At 42.0% G+C, this 23,348-nt stretch overlaps 1 protein-coding gene across 1 annotated transcript in view; it reads right to left on the reverse strand.

The window, feature by feature from the left end:
• Positions 1-19,224, reverse strand: part of LOC108800246 (olfactory receptor 6N2-like) — a gene marked incomplete at its 5' end in the record, with an annotated part of 24,054 nt that extends 4,830 nt beyond the window's left edge. Inside the window, 2 exons of the mRNA XM_018572212.1 lie at positions 12,180-12,275; positions 18,629-19,224. Of these exons, the coding sequence (XP_018427714.1) occupies positions 12,180-12,275; positions 18,629-19,224 (692 nt within the window). The remainder of the gene's footprint in view (positions 1-12,179; positions 12,276-18,628) is intronic.
• Positions 19,225-23,348: the final 4,124 nt, after the last annotated feature.

Consider the following 23,348-nt stretch of genomic DNA (forward strand, 5'->3'; position numbering starts at 1 on the left):
GACTGATTTGCAAAGTATTTAAAAACTGAGGATAACAAAATGGAAAATCTTTTGGTAAATTTCCATGCATATACATAGTCACATTTTATGATACTTTTTAAAAAATATATATATATTTATATATCCTTTAGACAACCTTCATTGTATTCTGTATGCATTTCTTCCTAATAAGATCAGAGTGAATAACAAAGGTGTATCTAGCATATATATGTATTTATGGAGAGTCCATATGCACATGTGACGCTCAATTACTTACAAAACAGTAAACAAAATTATTTAATTAGTGATACACCAGGTACTAGGGCATTTCCCAAGATCCCAGATGTAGTTTAGCTGCAGTCCCCAACTACCCCTAAAGACTTGTTAGAGATGACAAAAATAGGTACATTTATAAATAATTATATTTTATTGCATGAACAACAACATAATGGTCCCCATTTAAGGAGACACTTCCAGGTTAGTAATTCTGGTTATTTATTGCAACATAGTGGGCTTTAAGTTAGTAAACTATTATTTCTATAGAAAAGGAACAATCCCTCCTGGTGGAAATTCTGAATGAATTGACTATTTTTTCTTTGTTGCATCAAACAATCATTTTCAAGGAACAAATTATTTGGAATGATCAACTATTAATGTTAAGTTGATCATTAATATATTGATATATAATCAACTGTTAATGTTAAGTTAAGTATAATAACAAATAATTTTCTATAGAAACTTCTGTGCTCGATTACTGTAAATAACTGGGCGTTCCTCCTTACAGCTGCTCACTTAAAATGGCTGCATGAGCCTGCATTAATATCATTCAAATATGTGAAGCGGCGATATCACCCAAAGAAGTAAACAAATAATATGTGTAAAAAACAAATATACCAGTAAACAAAACTTCTGTGAATGAAATATTTAAATTCAATCTTCTGATGAACTATCCTCCTCTTTCTTCCCAGGCGTTGTGACATCACTGACTCAACTTGCCCCCTGGACCCTGTTCCCTCACCGCTACTTCGGTCACCCTCTTGCTCTATCCTAGACTCTCTTGCTCACATTTACAATCTCTCACTCTCTACTGGAATCTTTCCCTCCCCTCTGAAGCATGACCTGGTCACCCCAATACCCAAAAAACCCTCAATGGTCCCTCCGACCTCAATAATCGCAGACCAATCTCCTTACTCCCTTTCACCTCCAAACTCCTAGAACGCCTCATCTAAGTCGCCACCTCGCTGATCACAGCCTTCTCGACCCCTTACAATCCGGCTTTCGCCCCCTACACTCCACTGAAACCGTCCTCCTAAAACTCACTAACTGACCTACTCACTGCTAAAAACAAAGGCCACTACTCCCTACTCTTGCTATTAGACCTTTCTGCTGCTTTTGACACTGTTGACCACCTGCTCCTCCTCAAAAAACTCCAGTCACTTGGGCTACAAGACTCTGCTCTCTCGTGGTTCTCCTCCTACCCACCTAAGCGCTCCTTTAGCGTCACCTACAAATATAACTCCTCCCCTCCTCTTCCTGTAGGGATCCCCCAGGGCTCTGTTCTTGGACCCCTTCTCTTCTCTATCTAAACCTCCTCCCTTGGTCAGTTAATAACCTCACATGGCTTCCAATACCATCTCTATGCCGATGACACTAAAATCTATCTTTCTACTCCACAACTCACCCCCTCTGTGTCCTCTCGTGTCACTAATCTACTATCTGACATATCCGTCTGGATGTCGCAACACTTCTGCCAAGGTCATAGGTGTCATCCTTGACTCAGACCTCACCTTTCTTCCCCACATCCAATCACTATCCAAATCCTGTCGCCTTCACCTTCGTAACATCTCCAAAATACGCCCCTTCCTCACCAAAGAAACCGCAAAATTACTCATCCACTCGCTTGTTATATCTCGTCTTGACTATTGCAACTCGCTCCTCATTGGCCTTCCACTACACAGGCTATCCCCCTTTCAGTCTATCATGAATGCAGCTGCCAGACTCATTCACCTAACCAACCGCTCAGTGTCTGCAACCCCCCTCTGTTAATGTTTTGAATTTTATCCTTTGTCAATCCCTGCACTGGCTTCCAATCGCACAATCAGTTACAAAGCCATCCACAACTCTGCCCCCGGCTATATCTCAAACCTGGTCTCAAAGTATCACCCTAGCCGTCGGCTCTGCTCATCCCAAGACCTCCTGCTTTCCAGCTCCCTCGTCAACTCCTCCCATGCTTGCCTCTAGGACTTCTCTAGAGTCTCTCCCATCCTCTCGAATTATTTACCCCAACCTGTCCGTCTGTCGCCCATCTTGACTGCCTTTAGGCATTCCCTAAAGACTCATCTCTTCAGGGAAGCCTATCCCACCTCAACCTAACCGCTCAAACATCACGTTCTCAAACAATTCATCCCCACACAGCTCCCTCCTCATGTATCACTTCCCCCTCCCTTTTAGATTGTAAGCCCTCACGGGCAGGGCCCTCCTTACCATCTTGTCTTGATTTGTATTGTGATTGTAATGTCTTCCTTACATTGTAAAGCGCTGCACAGACTGTTGGCGCTATATAAATCCTGTATAATAATAATAATAATAAAAATGAAGACACATGTGGATGTTACAAAGAGCAGGTAAGTGAATAGAGTAAGTTGACTCGGGTCCCAGACCTGAATAGCATTCGGGAGCTCTCACATGTTATTCGGGAACAGAGTTATTATTATGACAGGTCTGGTCCCGAATGTCAACAGAACTAGTCCTGTGACATCAGAACTTGCGCCGCCTCTTTATTGACATTCGGATCAGACCTTTCATTTTGTGGACGGTGTTCGTCAGTTTCGAACGGGTTGGTGGATGTCTGTTTTTTTTCTTCTTTCGGTGAGTCAGTGGCTGTCGTCCCTCGTCATTGACGTGGATCTACATCACTGGACCATGTGATTGACCAGTGGATTACATCGATGGACATTTTGTTTTTTTAATAAAGACATTATCAAAAACCTTTGTTAGGTTTTTCTTTTTCAAATAAAGGGCTTTTCACGGCATTCTGTGTTTATTTACATTTCTAATGTTTATTTGGTAAATGAGTAGGGGTAACAACAAGGGGGAGCGGCATCTGTATGCCGCTATATGGGTTGGACTTGATGGACGTATGTCTTTATTCAACCCCAAATACTATGTAAACTATGTAAATTATGAAAGGTGGCACCCAAATTCAGATAGGGCCCCCTGCCCGCCAACCACTGGGCCAGGGTTGTGGAGAAGAGGCCATTGTACGCACAGACATGGGGACAAGGTGCTTTTCCAGACCATCCCCCTGGTGGCAAAGCACCCTCTCCATGACAAGGGCATGTGGCCTGGTATGGTGCAGGAGGTGGGCCACACGCACATCCCCCCTTTCCTGCTCTGATAGGCTGCTGCTCGGATCAAGGCTCTGATAAGAGATTTTAGGGGGGGCTTTTTTGTTTTTTTTGGTGTTGGGGTCCCCCCAAAATTTCCTACCAGAGTCAAAGAGTCTGGTATGAATTAAGGGGGGACCCTACGCTTTTTTTTAATATTGTTTTTGTGGACTGTCAAAGGTTAAAAAGAAAAATGTCACTTTTTTTATGTCACTTTGCTGGAATTCATTCGGAATTATCTAACGCATCCGGAATTAACAAGAATGTCGGATTTGTCTGAATCCGAAACCCAAAATGAATTGATTTTGACTTTAATCCCGAAGACGCTTGCAACATTTTGGTAAATCAAGCGCTGATGACATTAAATAAGCATGTCAGCCAGGTAACAAGGAGAGGGAGAGGGAGAAGGAGAGAGAGAGAGAGAAAGAGAGAGATGAACAAGGGCAGCCTCCATATATCTCTTAGCACAGGTTCCTTCAACCCAAGATGAAATGAGAATTACTCTTAGATCAAAACACTACCGGAGCTTTGAAGATTTTCATTTGAACTGATTGCTTTTTCTTTCTTCTGAAACACTTAGGAGGTTTACTATTTCAGTCTGATCCAGACCATCAGGACAGATACTTACCATTAGCAGGACAATTGGGGTGAGTGCATAGCCTCACATAGGTGGAGTGCAATCTCACGGAAAAGTTTTTTTATTTTTATTCTTTTTTGTCATTGGTTTGATGGACTTGGTGGTTTCACCTAAAATAATGTATTACTTAGTCGCTAGTTTGAATAGAGGTTGTTTTTTTGTTACACTCATACAGTTGTTGCAAAGTGTACTTATAAGTGGATATCACTGCCTTTGCGGCACTTATTTCAGTTATTTGTTAGTTGCCATATGTAGATGTGATTCATTCACTCGTTTTTTTCATTAATTGTTTATTCGAATGCACATTTTAGTTGCCACATTTAGAAGTGATTCATTCACCAGTTTTTTTCTTCCATAATTGTTTATTTAAATGCACCTTTGAGCAAATTTTCACGTTAAAATCTTGTGACAGGTATTTATATATACACGGATCACTGGAGTTTATACCAAAAGTAAGGAGATTTTTCTTATAGTTGCTACAGGTATTTATATACAGTATACACATGGATCACTGGAGTTTATACCAAAAGTAAGGAGATTTTTATTAAAATTGCAGTTTACACTGGGAAGGTTAAATAGCGCTGCACACTTACCCTACATCATATGAGATTTCAATACTAACCTTTGTCTGGCGGCTTTCTAACCCTAAACCCAGGTTTAAAAAAACTTTCTTTATATATTAAATCTCTTCACGATTAGCGCAGATTTATTCCATATATATATTGTAGCAACTGCCTGTTAGTTAACCACATACAGTATTGTTACAGGAAACCCATATATTGCATAAGCAGGGCAGGCAGAGCGAGCAGACACGTGCAGCACAGGGGCATCAGCGCAGGAGCGAGAGGGGTGATTGCATCGGAGCAAAGTGGCTGAGAGGAGTGATCGTATCGGAGCGCGGAGGAGTGCTGGGATCGGATCGTAGAAGTGTGACTGATTGATAGTAAAGTGTGATCGACTGAGAGTGCGACTGAGTGAAAGGGGTGATTGGATCCAGTGGTGGATCCAGGCCCCCCCCCCCTGAGATAGTGCCGCTCCCACCCGCGGTACCAGTGACAGGAGAGGAGTACATCCTCGCACACGGCCGGGACATACAGCAGTCAAGCTGTCACAGAGTTAACTGCAGTTCAGTGTAAAAAAACGGCATAGTACAGTAATATGCTGGTTTTTTACACTGAACCGCAGTTAACTCTGTGACAGCTTGACTGCTGTATGTCCCGGCCGTGTGCGAGGATCATAGGCAGGGCCGCCATAAAGGGGGTGCGGCCAGTAGTAAATAAGGGGCCCAGTCGGCCGGGGGGGCCGGGCTCCAACCAAGCCGTTTTTGCTATTAAATAATGACAGTTCAGATGGTACGGTCCTCCCCCCTCCCTCCCCCAAAAGTTGGTATCTCCCTGAGTGCGTGCAGGGAGGTTTTTTTCTAGGGGCGGAGTTTTCGTTTGCCGGGCTGAAGGCGGGAGCGGAGCACAGCTAATTAAGGTAAGTCTTCTCAAGCCAACTCCACGATGTGTGTATATAGACACTGACCGACGCCAGGGAGGGGGGTTATTGTGGGCACAGACACCCACACCCTGATGCCGGGGGGCAATTGGTGCTGTTGATAGAGACATCGACCCACGCCGGGGGGTTCAGAGGACAGCAATAAAGTCTACCATTTTGCTATTTTTAGTGCTTATTGATAAAATGTTTTTTCAGCTTGTGTCAAATCAATGTGAACTTGTAAAACTGAAGGTCATGCCACTATTAGGGCCCATAGTGACCTCCGCACTGCGTCACATTACTGACCTCCGCACTGCGTCACATTACTGACCTCCGCACTGCGTCACATTACTGACTTCCGCACTGCGTCACATTACTGACCTCCGCACTGCGTCACCTTACTGACCACCGCACTCCTCGTCACATTGATGACCTCCGCACTGCGTCACATTACTGACCTCCACACTGCGTCACATTACTGACGTCCGCACTGCGTCACATTACTGGCCTCCGCGCTGCGTCACATTACTGACCTCTGCACTCTGCGTTACTTTACTGACTTCCACATTGCGTCACATTACTGACCTCCGCACTGCGTCACATTATGGACCTCCGCACATGCGTTACATTGCTGACCTCCGCACTCTGCGTTACATTACTAATCTCTGCACTCTGCGTTATACTGACCTCCGCACTGCGTCACATTACTGACCTCCGCACTGCGTCACATTACTGACCTCCGCACATGCGTTACATTACTGACCTCTGCACCTTGCGTTACATTACTAATCTCTGCACTCTGCGTTATACTGAGCTCCGCACTGCGTTACATTACTGACCAGCACCCTGCGTTTATTATTATTGCTCCCTCTGCCCCTATGCTGGGCCCAGCCAGCCGCACAGAACAATCGGGACCCAAAGCAGAGGCTGCACTGTAGTCAGGCAAATTAGGCGGCCGTCTCGGCCCACGCTGGGGCTTTGCAGCTGCCTAATTTGTGTGAGTACAGACCAAGAAGACATCGACCCACGCCGGGGGGTTCAGAGGACAGCAATAAAGTCTACCATTTTGCTATTTTTAGTGCTTATTGATAAAATGTTTTTTCAGCTTGTGTCAAATCAATGTGAACTTGTAAAACTGAAGGTCATGCCACTATTAGGGCCCATAGTGACCTCCGCACTGCGTCACATTACTGACCTCCGCACTGCGTCACATTACTGACCTCCGCACTGCGTCACCTTACTGACCACCGCACTCCTCGTCACATTGATGACCTCCGCACTGCGTCACATTACTGACCTCCACACTGCGTCACATTACTGACGTCCGCACTGCGTCACATTACTGGCCTCCGCGCTGCGTCACATTACTGACCTCTGCACTCTGCGTTACTTTACTGACTTCCACATTGCGTCACATTACTGACCTCCGCACTGCGTCACATTATGGACCTCCGCACATGCGTTACATTGCTGACCTCCGCACTCTGCGTTACATTACTAATCTCTGCACTCTGCGTTATACTGACCTCCGCACTGCGTCACATTACTGACCTCCGCACTGCGTCACATTACTGACCTCCGCACATGCGTTACATTACTGACCTCTGCACCTTGCGTTACATTACTAATCTCTGCACTCTGCGTTATACTGAGCTCCGCACTGCGTTACATTACTGACCAGCACCCTGCGTTTATTATTATTGCTCCCTCTGCCCCTATGCTGGGCCCAGCCAGCCGCACAGAACAATCGGGACCCAAAGCAGAGGCTGCACTGTAGTCAGGCAAATTAGGCGGCCGTCTCGGCCCACGCTGGGGCTTTGCAGCTGCCTAATTTGTGTGAGTACAGACCAAGGCTGGCAGCGGCGGAAATATCCCAGAAGGAGAGGCCAGGTGAGTGCGTTGTACCCGGGGGGAGAGCCGGGGGGCAGTGGACACATAGGCAGTGAGAGAGGAAAGGGGTGGCACAGTAGCAGTTGAAGAGTCAGATGGGGGGGCTTATTATCTGGCAGCGCCCCCCCCCCCTAGACTAGACTAGACTAGACTCTGGATACGCCCCTGATTGGATCATAGCAGAGAGCGTGAGAGGGGTGATCGGATCGGTGCAGAGAGACTGAGTGAGAGGGTGCTCGGATCGATTCGTAGAAGAGCAATTGATTGATAGTAAGGCTGGGGAGACAGGAGGAGCAGGAGTAAGAGAAGGAGCTGTAGGAGGTGGAAATTGTGTGGACGGATAGAGCAGTGGTGAGAGGTAGTCTTGGGGGCCCACAGTAGAAGGGGCAGGCAACGCTGTGAAGAGAGGCCAGAGTGGTATTGCGGTTTCAGAGGGGCTTGTAAGCGAATCAGGTGCTGGTGACAGGAGCTGAGCAGGAGCTGAGTGGGGGTTGTGAATTGTGAATAGGACAGGCTGTCTGGCTGAAGGATTGTATGCTGAAAGCTGAGGGGAGAGAAACAGTAGTCCATTGAGCAGGCAAAGAGAAACTGTAAGTAAGCTGCTGCAAGCTAGACTGGGGACAGCGCATTGGGTACAATAAAAGAAAAATAAATAAAAAATCTGTGTAATCTGAGGTAATTCAAGTGTTGCGGTATTAGCTGCTTGGCATTGGTAGTATTAAGTATTAATCTGCCGGGGAATTACAGTTATTAGTAACACAGTTATTATCGCAGTGTTAGTAATAACTGCAGGGCATTAGTAGTATTAATTATTAGTATTAATTAATCTGCTGGGGAATTATGATGGTACTGTGATACTAATAATTGCTGGGCATTGGTAGTTTTAATCTGTCAGGGAATTACTGTGGCAATAACTGTGTTACGAAAAACTACTGGGCATTGGTAGTATTTATCTGACAAATAATTACTTTGGTAATAAGTGTTACTAATAACTGCTGGGAATTGGTAGTATTAATCTGCCGGGAAACTACTGTGGTAATAACTGTGTTACTAATAACTGCTGGGCATTGGTAGAATTAATCTGCCAGTGAACTACTACAGGGGTACAGGTACTCTTAAAAAGTAGACCACACAGGGACTCCTATACAAACATGCACGCACAACACACACAGAGACAAACAAAGGTTGAACTTGATGGACTTTATTTAACCTTAAATACCATGTAACTATGTTGCTCTTGTGTTGTCATCTAATACATGTAAACAATAGTCTCAAAAAATTCTTCTTATTTTTACAAATCTGCTGTAAAGTTTATCTTATACCCAAAAGGATAGCCAAAGGAGTGCCTTTATTAAATCTTGGTTTTTCTTAAACATTGCACTTTAACACCAATAGAAAGTGGTAATTTTTGTTTTGCAAACCAGCTGCAAAGCTAGTCACTAACACCACATGCTCCACTTGCAAAGATACTTTTACCCCCATATTTTTATTATTTTAATTTTTCACTTTTTTTCTAGGCATATTTTCTAAGTACAGGAAGAGTGTAGCTCGTTTTGTGATGCAGAGTTTGAACAAATAATTGAGCTTTAGGTCCATGTTTAGAATATTAAACTATATTGCTAATTAATTGTTTCCTGGGGTGATTGGTTTGGTATGTAGGTGGATTGAATATAAGTCACCATGGGCATTGAATGTACTTTGAAGACCTCTATGGGCAAAAAAGGTTGGCCCATAGTTCTCTATTGAGTCACAGGAAGTCACATATACTAATGTCCTTCTGTGACCCATGAGCCGGGAGGGAGCCCGGCAATATAGTGGAGATCCATCCCACTGGCTGAATGACAGCTGGCTCTGCCTCTCCAGAGACAGAGCCAGCTGTGCCCACCCCCTCCCCGGAGAAATTGAGAGGGGAGGAGGAAATCCCTGTGGGGAGCTGCAGGGAGAGGATCGGGAACTCAGTGATCAGCGATATCATCCCTATCAATAGTGTCACAGGTCGGCTTGAATTATTTCACTCACCCCATAATTCTCCTTAAAAGCCAGAACATGTCACCTGGTACAAGTTCTTTGGAAGGGGACAACCCTTTTTTACAACGCCTCCCCAAAAATGCTGAAGGATATGCAGGCTGGCATCAACACAACAGGAGGCCACACTTTCACTGCCGTACTGCCCCCACAAACACTAAAGAAAAATTGCCCCCTACAGTTTCTTATAACACCTGCTGACCAGGTGTTTACACCCCCTTCCTGGCCAGGCCGTTTTGCAGTATTCAGTGCAGCGGTACTTTGACTGACAATTATTCCTATATCATCATGCACCACTGAACTGAAATTAATTTTATACCATTTTTGGGGGGACAGATAGAGCTTTTTTTTGGTGGTATTTAATCACCACTAGGATTTTTTTTTTTTACTATATTAAGGAAAAATTACTGAAAATGTAATGTTTTTTTCTTTACATTATGTTGGCAAACAATTATTTTTACCCATATTTTTGGTAACATATAAAAGACGGAGTAACGTCGGGTAAATAGACACCAAACATGTCAAGCCTTAAAATTGTGCGCACCCGCAAAAAACTACCATACCCAAAATTGACCATATGCGGGGCTTTAAAAGCTTTTACCGCTCATCAGTTTAGTGTTATCAGTGATTATTGGACCTAGAATTATTGCTCTCACTGCGACGTTCGCTGTGATATGTAACATGTGCGGTGTAATAGGCGCAATCGTAATGTTTGCATGTATGTGCACCAGACGCATGTTTGCACACGTGTATGTATGGGTCGGGACTTTTAAAACATTTTGTGTTTTTTTTTAAATTCTTTTTCATGTGTGAGTTAAAAAAAAAATTGCAACATTAATTTTTTTTTCCTTCTTTTTTTTTTTTACTTAACGTTATTGTTATCACAAAGGGGGCTAAGAAACCCTCTATGTGATAGCAAAGAGATGTGACAGGTCCTTTTTATGGAGACATGGATGAAGGCCCACAAATATTTATAAGTATGTTCTGATGTTTCCTATAAGATAGGGTAAGGTATTTGTTATTTTGGCACAGGACTGGCTGCTACTGGGGTGCAAACCCCTTTCCTTTTATACAGATTGATAAATGAGACTCAGTCTAACTATAGTTATTTATTTTATTAATTTATTAACGCTAATTTACATACCATTGACAGCCTACCTGTAGATGTGCATTCAAATAAGCAAAAGTCAGCTATACAAAACTTACATTAAAGTTTTCTGTTCATCTAACTTGGCCATAGGGAAGGCTTTAATGTAAGTGTTACTGTGTGACTGTGTGAATAGAATTTATTACAAAATCAGTATTAGGATTCTTACTCCTTCTGTTGAAGTAAAAGAAGTGATAGTCCACATTAGAGCAAAGGAACAGATGCAGGATGTATGGTAAACTTACAGCTTATATAGTCTTTTAGCATTTTAAAGTATATCTATGCCCAGCCACAAAAATATCATAATGGCTTCTTTTTTTTAATTTCAAATAAGTTTTATTAGGTTTTGCAATACAAACAAGGTAAGGAGATAGTCAGCATGTCAATACCTTACAGTAAAAAATAAAGAGAAATGGTAACATTCAAAATATGAACAGCGGAACCATAAATCCAGTAACATTAGGTATTCAGTGATAGTATTAACAGGTCAGAGGCAGTAGTCTCATTGACAATATTTTAAAACTCACAAGAGGATTCTAGAATGATGATTATCAAAAGGGAGGCTACATATCTGTCAATAAAGATAAATGGCATTCCATCATTTCCCATAGTAACAATGAGCATCAAATTTTTAGAGGGACCAGAAAAGAAAAGAGGCAAGTAAAGAATTGAAAAGAGATCAGGAAGAGTAAAGAGTAGATAGTGAGAAAGTGAAGAAAGGAGGGAGGTGGGGAGGGGGGAGTGTGGAAAGTAGGGAATGCATGGTTCAGGATTGGGAGGAGGAAGGCTGGGAAGTGGGAGGAGTATAAGCCAAGTTTCATGGTGTGGTGTGCCAGAAAATGGGAACATATCCGTTGCATCAGAGCGCAAGACCATACATTGGTCTCCGTCAGTATTTCAATTTGTCAAAGTCATTAGTACACTTGAAATAGAACCTGAAGGCTGACTGTGCTATGAAACTGTCCAGAGTATCCTGTTGGTTGCAAGTAGCTCCTCCAATGCATGTACATTCTCGACTTGGACAAGCTATTCCCTTATAGTGGGCGTGTGCTTCTGCCTCGAGTACCGGGGAATGATTGTACGTGCAGCATTAATGAGTTGTCTATGTAGTGATTCATAGGTGCCCAAGGAGGATTCTGATCTCCAATGTAAAAGGAAAGACCTTGGGTAAAAATTGCAGAGCAGTGCCCGTGATGCTTTCGATCACAGTATGCACCTGACACCAGTAAGGTTGAATGCGTGGGCAGGACCAGAAAATGTGGGAGAGTGTGCCATCCCCGTCATGACATCTCCAACAAGATGATGGTAAAGCAGGGTATACGCGGTGTAATAAGTGGGGAGTCCTATACCAAAAAGTTAAGTTTAAAATTAGTTTCTTGTATCCTGCTATTGATCGTATACTTGTGGACAGCTGTGCAGATGTCTGACCAAGAATGTTCAGTTATGCTAATTTCAAGTGTTCTTCCCATTTGTTGTGTAGGTTAGGCAAAGGTTTTATGTTGGTATCTCTGGTCAAAGCGTACAGCCAGGAGATCAAATCTCTGGATGGTCCATCTCCCAAGAAGATCTTTTCAAAAGGTGTGAGGTTTCTGGAAAAGTTGGATTTATGATCAGGTGTCATCAAATAATGATGTACCTGAAAATAGATCCACCAAGGGACAGATCCACGTTGTGTAATTTTGCAAGATCACTTTTGTTTAAAAAGGTTTGCGACTTAAAAAAGAGTTTCACCCTTAGGGGCAGCTCTGGAGTCCAACAAGATAGGATTTCCTTTGTAGCACCTGGAGGAAAATCTCGGTTGTGTGTTAAAGGCACCATGGGGCTGTGTAATGAGGTAAACACATTGCCTCATCGCAAGTGAGAAAAAACATCTAGAGTTGCACCTATGAGAGGATGAGTCCACACTTCAGCTGCCCAGAACGAATCTCCAAGCCATATTATAGATGACAAGGAAATTCCTGACCACGGATCTCTTCCACGGACACCTATAATTTGGCGTCAGCGCGTACATGCCAATGTATTATCCTAGAAAGTTGTGCAGCTTTGTAGTATGTATACATGTCCAGTATATTGAAGCCTCCGCTACTTTTGGGTGCTTTAAGGAGGAACCAAGGAAGACGTGTACTCTTATCACTCCAGACAAAAGAGGAAAAAGTGGTAACTTGCGGAACAAAGAACGTGGCAATCTAATAGGTATGGTATTGGAATAAGCATAGTAGTCTGGGGAGGACATTCATTTTCAAGAGAGCTGCTCTCCCAAACCAGGAAAAAGTCGCCAGTTAATTAAAACTTTCTGTATCATATCATGTAGGGTAGCAAAATTAGAAGCATACAAAACGCGTCAGGTCCGAGGCCAGCTTAATTTCTAAATATTGAATATGTGAGGGGCGCCATTGGAAGGTAAACGTCGATTTTAACAGCAACGCTGTAGGGTTGATTTCAGATTTCAAAAAGTTTATTTTAAGATTGGTCAGGGAGCCATACGTGTCAAATAAAGACATTAAATGTGTTAGGGAGGAGTGTGTGTCTGTGAGGAAGAAGAGTTAGTTCTCCACGTATGCTGCTGTCTTGTGTTCCGTATGTGTTCCGTATCACCCAACGTGATACCATAGATGTTAGCATCGGCCTTGACCAATCTAATGAATGGTCCTAGAGTCAGGACACAGTGTTGGGGACAATGGGTACGTATCTATTGCAGCATACGATTCCCTAAGCCTATATGCCAGAGAACCTCAAACATGAAGTCCCAGGCCACCCTGTCGAATGCCTTCTCTGCATCAGTCGACAGAACAAGCGATTCAAGATTCCGTTGGCCCAGCCCAGTGAATTAAGGTGAGCGGTTTGATGGTGTTTTCTTTAGCCTCTCAGCCCAGGATAAATCCCACCTGATTGGTGGTAATCAAGGAGGGTAACAGTGGGAGAAGGCAATTCGACAGGCCCCTTGTAAAAATCTTCAAATCCACGTTCAATAAAGACATGGGTCTGTAACTAGAGCAGGACTGAGGGTCCTTACCTTCTTTAGGAAGTACTGTAATGTGAGGTTAAAGCTGTTGAAGTGGACGTTGTTGGGTAGGGTCAATGGAATTGTATGTTGACAACATGTGAGGAAGCAAAATAGCCAAGAACGATTTGTAATATTGAGAAGATAGACTGTCTGGTTCGGGGCTTTTTCCAGGTTTAGATTGTTTGATGGAGGTCAATATTTCCTCTTCAGTAAGGGGGGTATCAAAAGCCTCAACAAGCAATGCATCAATTTTAGGTTTGTTGGCTTTTGTAAGCGAGGAGTTAATGCGCGCAATACGAGTGGTGACAGTACAGTGATTGAGTGGGGCCCAGGTTATATAACAGAGTATAGTAATCTTGGAAACACAGGCTATCTCTGGAGGAGAGTGCGTCACCACATTCGGAGATTTCCGTATGCTGTGGATATGTGAGCTGAATTTTTTTGCACTGACTGCCCTGGCTAGAAGTTTCCTGCATTTGTTACCTTCTAAGTAAAAATTCCCCGTGCATAATGTGAAAGTGCTATGTATCTTAACCATTAGGAAATGAAGGAGTTCTTGTCCGGCGGAAGTTAAATGAGAACTATGAGGGTGAGTGAAAACCACTCAGCCTCATAGTTTGAGCCAACGTGTGACAATGAAACTGTCACACGTCAGCTCAACAGATCGGGAAATGAGCGAACACATACCGTCAGTCGCTCACTTCTCGATCCTGTCCCTGCCGAGAGCCGTGACTGTCACTCACGGCTCCCTGCAGGGATTCCCCCCTTCCCCAGTCCGATCCGCCAGTGCTGAATGGCGGAACGGACGGGGAGGGGGCAGGCTACAGCTGGCTCTGCCTCTAGATAGGTAGAGCAAGCTGTCAATCACGCAGCTGGGTGGATCTCGACAGTAATGTCGGGATCCGTCCCGGCTGCTTCAGTCTCAGTATACCGCGAGCCGCAGCTCGCGGTATACTGAGCTTTGCGTGACAGGAGGACGCTACTTTGTGTCCTCATGTGACCTTTAGGAGAACTATGGAGAAAAGCACTGACCCCATAGTTCTCCTTTAAACTCTTGTAAAGTTCGCTGGGCTTGAGATTCCTTATGAGCAGCTTCTAAGCATTGAATTCGGGCTGCGAGCTCTTGAATCTTTGCAAGTAGTGCCCTTTTAAGGTTAGCTGCCAAGGAAATAAATATAACCCTGATGACATATCTCCAGCAGCATTGAAGGCAAAGTATTCTCTTAAGTCAGCAGAAAGGGTGTCAACACGAGCAATGTGAAGGGTTGAGGCGCCAATTCAATTGTCGTGGAATAAGGGGCGTGAGAGAAAAAGTGGCCGAAATTGGAGCATGGTCTGAGGTATTATGTTTCCTATGTGAGAGGCCTGAAGTCTGGGGAGGTCTGATCGAGAAACAACGTTAGAGATTACACAAATGGAGTAATTTGTGTAATCTCTACCGTTCGGATTGAGCGTCCTCCAGGTGTCACAAAGATGCAAAACAGCAAGATGCTGTTTTAAGAACTTGAGAGTACGATAAGGTAGAGAGGACTTCCTATCAGATGTGTCCAAGAGTGAGTTTACGGGTGCATTAAAGTCACCACCCACAGTTAACATAACCGCTGCAAAATCAGATAGGTGGGAAATAAATCTGCTCAGGAATGTGGCATGGTTCCTATTGGGAGAATAAACTAAGGCTATCGTCAATTGTACCTGGCCTATCATATCCTTCAAAGCAAGATACCATCCATCTCTATCCCTAAGTTTGTCCTAAACCTGAAAAGGAACATGATTATGAATGAGTATGGACACTCCACAAGATTTGTTGGAAGGGGAGGAAGCATGAAAGGCTGAATGGTAGTGATGAGCTGCAGTGTAGCACTTAAAATACTGAGTTATGGGTGTGTAGGGGGCGGTCAGTCCAAATCCCACTCTGAGTGGGTGAAGAAAGAAACCGGAGAGTGACCGATACAATTGGGGGAGGTAACAGAGGTAAGTATATCTCAAAGCATCAGGCGAACAACCTGAGTCACACCGCAACCCAGCAATAACATATGCAGTAATGAGTCCGATCCTGCTGTCTCCCAGCTAACGAAAGGTTGAGGACCCTAAATCAACAGCTGTGAGGAATTCAACATGTAAATGAAATGATACGTACAGGTGTTGGAACGCAGCACCCACATTCCAGCTCAACAAGATAGCAGAGTAAAAGTATACAGCTGTAAAGTAAAACAGTGTCCTAGATCAAACAGGATGACTACAGGATACTACACTCTGAGACCCGCCGTCAGAGATCATGACTAAGCAATCAGATGGTGAAATATAGTAAACAGATGAGGAGCATGCTATTCATAAACTGCATAGCAATAATAACACACAATCCACCAGTTCCCCCAGTTACATCATTCCAGAAATCCTCACCCATCATGGAGGCCGGTAGTGTCCCAGGGTCCCACAAATCCAGTAACACTCAAGCATAATCAGGGAGCTCTGGCTAGGCCACAGGGACCCCACCAACCCCGCATGGGAAAGGAGTGGAAAGCTGCACAAGCAATTGTAGCTAATACCATATAGTGGTTAAAAGACAATATTGAGTTGCATAAAACGGGGGGAAGAAAACCCACAGGTTAATTAAATAAACCATGTTAAATGGCACAGTCAAGTGATCATATACTACTAAATTTCTGATTGAGTAATGGGAACTAAAAAAAGGCAACAAAATGCTATACTCGAGCTATACTCGCCAGTTTACACGAAGGCTGCAGAAGATCCGAGGTCAGCGAAATCTACTTTACTCTATTTACTGGTGACGGACTTCTTCCTCACTGGAATCACCAGAGAGTCGCGATGATTGTGCGATGTGGGCATAAACGGTCTCAGACCTTCATACCAATCCTGGACGGTGACCGAACGAAGGCCCAGTTGTGAGCAGAAGGCATCATGCTCTTCAGGGGTGTGTAAGTGGGCCGTCTTACCCTTGTGAGTACCCGATAAGCAAAACAGGAAACGCCATCTATAGATTATACCTTGATGGCGTAGGCATTCCAGTAAAGGACGTAATGCCCGTTGTTGCAATGTGATTAGTGAAAGATCTTGGAACAATTTCACTTCCATGCCCTCAAAGAATACAGCGCCTTTCTGCCTGGATGGTTGCAAGATTTCCTCCTTCAGGGAGAAGCTTTGAAGACAGCAAATTACATCCCGAGGTAAGTCGTCCTGAGCATTACACCGTCTGAGTATATGGTGAGCTCTGACAAACAAAATGGGGGAGTCCAGAGGCCATTCCAGGGGGTCAATGAAAATTTGAAGGAGAGTTGAGGAGACAGCATCAGGCATAAAACTCTCCAGCAAACCTTGGAACCTGATGTTTGACCTGCGCCCTCGGTTGTCAAGATCCTCGAGCTGTCATCCTATGGTTATGAGAGAATGCAAGGTGGTGTCCTGTTGAAAGCGGAACTTACAAAGCTCCCTGTTCCTGTTGGCTCCAACGTGCTCCACAGCCCCCAATCTGCGGCCTACGTCCAGAATGTCTTCTTTCAGCTTAGTCACTGCAGAATGCAGTGTATCTTTAATGTCACTGGCAATGGAGGTAAGATCAGATCGGGTGGGAAGGTGCTTTATATACGCATGCACGGAGCCTTCTCCGATGTCTGGAGCCATAGCCTGAGAATACAGCGTCCCCATAATGGATGTCAGAATGTTGGAGGCCTCATGGTGTTGGGTCCCAAATAATTTCCTAATTTTGTTGTCCCAGAGACTGTAGAAGCTAATGTTGGGTGCAGGTGAGCAGGAGCTCCTGAATTAAGTGGCCATCTTGCGCACCTCGGAAACTACACCCCTATCATATAGGCTTTATAGGTTAATTTAATTTTCAAAAATGTTGTTTAACCCTTCTAAATATGCACCTTCCATTAAAAGAATACTTGATAAATTATAATGCCTATACTGGATTATGTGTTTATTTTTTCATCAAGAAGGAATCAATACTGGAGCATAAGGAATCAGGCTCCTTTTACATATAAATGAAGGCTCTAGGTGCTCCAGTGAAGAGATCTCACTGATGGTGCCCACCAGAGATAAATAAACTATTATGTATTGTATGCACTTGATCCTAAAAACAAGGTCTCCAAAGCCCAACTGAAATTTAAATGCAAATACACTAAATATAGTCTAGGTGCATCAAAAAAGTGCACACATTTTTACAGTTTGTTTTCTTTAAAAACTAGTGACAACCTGGGTATAAAGGCCTGTCCCCTGCCAGTTTGCTGTAGAGAAATAACCATGCTCTCTCTGTGGAAGCAGTGGTCTTTTTGCAGAGGTCAATCAGCAGAATTAAACCTTTTTTTGATTGTAGCCCATTTCCAACTTCGCAGAGGTATTTAAAAAACAAAACAAATGCCAGCAATAAACACTGAGTGTACATGAAGTCGGCATATGCAGCTGATGTATATGAAAACAGAAACTTACATTTTTGTTAGCTTTCCTCTTTATATCTTCATGGAAATGCCTCTGTGTTTTGCAAGCTCTGTTTGAGCTTTCCCATTCATTAGTATTCATAGTGAAACCCCCTCATCCCCCTTCCCCCTCCAGACAGTGCATTGTGTGCAATGGCAGAGTTGCTGTTCACTGATCGTGTTACAATGATTAACAGGGAGGGGGAGAGCTGTTTACAGCCTAATTACCATCCGACCCTGGTATCTGACTGATTTTGCTGTGGAGAAAATTTGACATTTTTAGGCTTCAGGACTAATAAAACCTTCATTAAAAAAATGAGGAAAGCCTAAACTGTGAGTCATAAAAATGTGCACATATATACAGCACTGCACGTCTTCATTACCACAAAAAAATGCAAATCACTTACAAAGGGGGAAATGGACTTTAAACTCTGACTCGGGGTGTGTGGGACCACTGCTTTTGCACAGAGACCAAGGGTCCTTCTCTGCACCATGCCGGCAGGAGTTAGACTTTTCTGCTTAGGATGCTGTTGCTTTCTAAAGCAAACATATTGTAAGACTTTGCAGACCTTTTGTTTTGATGCACCTGGGAATGTTTTTAGCTAATTTTGACTGAAAGTTCAGTTTAATGTTAAAATAATTGTTAACTTCTTTCTCAGTACTCGTCTAATTTCTTGATTCCTTAAGCTATAAATTACTCGATTGCACATTGGTGTTAAAACTGAGTAAATCACAGCCATTAGGCGGTCATAGTTTGCAGAGTTTGTTTTGATTGGTCTAACATACATAAAACTCGCACTACCAAAAAAAAGAAAGACCACTGTCAAATGAGCTCCACATGTAGAAAATGCTTTTTTTCTGCCCTCTGCTGACTTTATTTTTAACACAGTGGAAATTATTTTAAAATAGGATAGAATAATACAAGTGAAAGCAAGAAAAAGAAGAAAGGAATTGATGGCAAAATTAACCCTAACATTAAGTGAAATATCTGAACAGGCCAAATTCATCACTGGATTAAAGTCACAGAAGATATGTTCAACTCTGTTTGGACCACAGAAAATAAGACGAGACAACAAAATGATTTGTGTTAAAGGTCCAAGGAAGCCAATAACCCAACAGCAAGCTGCCAACTCAAAACAAGATATGATAGTCATTATGGATGGATACCTTAAAGGGTTGCATATGGCTATGAAGCGGTCAAAGGCCATTGCTGTTAAAAGATAGGTTTCTGTGGCACCTAGTATATGAAAACAATAGTTTTAATGTTTGCTTTGCAGAATATTAAAAAACTAAAAAAGCTATCAATAAAATAAACTGTGTATGTAGCATGGAGAGTTCTTTGGTGAAGGGCCAGTGCCTGGTGTTTACAGAGAGAAGTTAGAGAATGTGTTTGGAAGATCACTATGCAACATTGTTTGGGCTGCAACTCTTGTAATTTAAAGTTATAGTGAGCTAATTCTGCATTAGATTAATGTTCCCATGCAGTTTTGCAAGACTCCAAATAATTATATAACGATGCAGGTTTTACCATAATGGCTTTGCTTGTTTTATGAAAAGATATTTTGAGGGAAATACATTCTGACCACCATCTCATCTCTATAGAGATGTGGCAAAAAAGCAGTTAAAATTCATTTCAGATTTCTTGCATCAGATCAGCAAAATTTACCAGCATATGTGTAGCATGAGGCTCTGCCTTACTAGACATAATTTGAATGGATTTTTTAGGCAGCTACTCACATTAAAACAGTGTGAATTTTACTGATTTGATAAGTCAGCTTTGAAAAAAAAATCTGCCTTTGTCTTGCAAACTTTTGCAGTACTTAGATCTGAACCAAACATATGTAAATCCCCACAGAACATGTTTAAGGAAGATGAAAAATAGATTTCTGTAAGCTGTGGAAGAAAAACTAAAATAAATATTACAAAGCTGACCAAAATAGAAAATGTATATGATGTACTAAAAATTAGAATTTAAATTCAAAATAAAATAACTCTAATTTGCATATGTTGTACTGAAAAATTACTATGCAGTCACAAGACATATCTTCCCATCATTATTTAATAAATAGATCAGAACATTTTTTGAAGACTGATACAATTAATCATTTAATCATTATTGTATTTTAAATTTGCATGTAGTACTTTTCCATGATAAATAACATTTAACCTTACCATTACTTATGATCCAGCTCAGTGTAACCTTTAGTGTATGTGTCGTAAATATTTAACAGAACTGAAAACTAAATTCAAGATAGAAAAATATTTTTGTTTTTCAGCACTTGATGTTATAATGTTATCATGCTTAAAATACATTTTCAAACTTTTTTTAGCATGGCAGGATTTTTATTTTACTAAATGTAATAGACAGAGCTTATTTTAATGTTTGTAAAGTATTTAAAAATATTAAAAACGGGACTTCTAGTAAATAGCAATGAACTATAAATAAATAATTTATCTTTTAGATAACCTTCATTGTTCTTGGCAGCAAACACAGAAAGGGAGCAATGAATGTTTATATAAATTATGCCACAACATATATCAGTAGCACAAATTCACATGAGATGCACAATTACTTGCAACAAATCAGTGAACTTAATAATTAACAGTATACCATATAATTGGCCATTTCCCATGATACTAGATACTAACTGAAGCCTCAATTACACTTAAAGATAAAAAGTTTATTAGAGTAAGTATGGTAAGCTGGTAAGCTAAGTGAAAATTAGATTATTGTTTTATCCCATGAACAACTGTAAATTATAAGTTTAAAGAAAACTATATTGGCTGCTCCCATGAACATACAGATGTAAAATCTATACACAGAAACAAATTCCAAAATGTGTGTAAAGTTAAAACATTTTTCTTTTTTTTTGTTTTGAATAGAATGTGGAAGGGTCAGAACTTCTGTAAAATGTTAATGCTGTCTATGTTGCTACCGGGAAGATTAACTGTCATGGTGAGAATTTTCTATAGTACAGAAAGATAGGAAATTCAACATTTTTAAGTTGTCACAGGAGCAAGAGGTGAAAGGAAATCCTCCAATGGCCAACCTCTTCCGGTACCAACTCTTTATGAGAGGATATACTCTTGAATTGGAGATTTCTTACTTCCTGCTGTGTCTTTAGGATAGAAATAGAAATTAAATCTACAGTACCTGATCGGATACAGACCTAGATCTCTAGGCAAAACCTTTGTTTAGTTTTGGATTTGAGTGTGGAGGGTTAGGCTCTGTCATTTTTCGTGGCCAAGTTGCTGTTGTTCCTTAGTAAAATAGAAATTAAATCTACAGTACCTGATCGGATACAGACCTAGATCTCTAGGCAAAACCTTTGTTTAGTTTTGGATTTGAGTGTGGAGGGTTAGGCTCTGTCATTTTTCGTGGCCAAGTTGCTGTTGTTCCTTAGTTGCTTCCACTTTGTTATAATACCACTAACAGTTGACCGTGGAGTATTTAGTAGCAAGGAAATTTCAAGGAACTCCTGAATCCAATGATTTGGAGGGGTGTCCCAATACTTTTGGTAATATAGTGTATATGGACAGCATAATTATAAATGAGTTTGACAATTGCTCAATAGCTCTTTGTTCAATAAAGTACAAGCAGTGTGTAGGAGCCCTTTGCCGGACTGCTGTTTAATCCATCCATGCAGTGAAATACATTCCTTATTTCTCGCTCCCATCAGTTTCCTCCTCTCCTTGCGACTGGTCTCCCAAACCTGATGCACTTTGCTGCCCAGCCGATTGTAGCTCTCTGATGTCATCACATACAATGCAGGACTAGCAGTCCTGCACTATATGGGAGGACAACTGTTTTGGACCTGCTCACAAATTTGGATCGGATTAAAGGCTCCGTACTTATATCTGCCACCTGGCCTGATTATATATATAGAGTGCACACTCAGAGAAGAAAGGAACGCTGAGACATTAGTCCAGAGTAAGATACTTCTGTTTTTATTCTTCTGCTTTTACATGGTTTTATTTAGGCAGCTGAATGCGTATATTTAAGTGTAGCATTGCAGAAAAGCATTTTAGTTTATATATTCTAGTTTATCATTGGTTAGATCCATTCATGCATAACTTCCTGCCAGGATGTTTATATCTTTCGTCTTGGGTGTTGTCCTGAAGAGGAGGCGCCATCTTGGTTCCTATTTCTAGTGCGTACTTCGCATATGAAGGGGAGGGGGTGCTTAGCACCAATTTCTGAGTAAGGTTTTGAGTAAGGCAAACGAGAGCGAAAAGCAAAATAACATATATATTACAATTGATCTATTGAGATAGGCATTTTGTCATAATCGTACTTAACCACATCCATTACACAACGAGGGCCTGTCAACATTTCAGAGCATTAAACAGCAGGGAGAACATGTTGAGGGAGTAAGGAAAAAGGTAAATGTTTGTACCTATTCCTTTTCCCCCTTGTCAAATGAATATTTAACCCATGCAGTGCAAGGGGTGGGGTCCCACTGCATGGGCTTTAATGTGTTGAGGCAATTCATTTTAAATGGACTTTTTAATGAGCCTATATCTTTTTTTCCAGTGCACCTTAGCACACAAATGATTCAAATCTTTCCAGATTTTCATTTTTGCATTGTAGTAACACATGTTAAAACGCACTTTTTACTGCATGTTGGTGTGGTGCATTGTAGTGCAATTCTTTTTAAATTACAGCATCTTTTAGTGCCCCTACACTAAAAGATGCTGTGACAGCATCTTTTAGTGCCCCTACACTAAAAGATGCTGTCATTTAAAAAGAATTGCACTACAATGCACCACACCAACATGCAGTAAAAAGTGCATTTTAACATGTGTTACTACAATGCAAAAATGAAAATCTGGCCTTAAGGTTGTTAACATACAATTCTCCGGCACAATATTGCTCTAAAAAAAGAGATAATTATGGCAAGCAGTTTGGTAGCAAGCCTCCAGTTTAGTCAGCAAAGCAGTGCCACAAAGTTGGTGAGGAATGGTCAGCTTTAAAATAGCATAGATTAAAACAGTGACACAAATACTCAGTGAGCAAGGTAAATAAAAAGTTTGCTTTTGGAGCACATACATTATAAGCTACATTTTTGTTAATTGCAAGGGCACTTACTGTAGATGTTAAACCTTAATACATTCAAGTTTAGTGTCACTTTAAGCATCTGTATCAAAACTGGCATCTGCAAGTAATAGTCTGCATTCCATCCTTTTAAAAGGAACCATTATGCAAACTAAAGATGGCAGTGGTAGTGTGCAGTTTGCAACTACCATGCCTAAAGGTGCCCATACACTGCACGATTCTCGTATGATAGCGGGATTTCCCGTGATTCTCGTACGAGAATCGTGCAGTGTGAATGAAGACGTGCGACCGTTTCTTCTGTACCGTCGCATG

The sequence above is a fragment of the Nanorana parkeri genome, unplaced genomic scaffold (genome assembly GCF_000935625.1).
Source record: "Nanorana parkeri isolate BGI_ZX_2015 unplaced genomic scaffold, ASM93562v1 scaffold1969, whole genome shotgun sequence".
Classification (NCBI taxonomy): Eukaryota; Metazoa; Chordata; class Amphibia; order Anura; family Dicroglossidae; genus Nanorana; species Nanorana parkeri.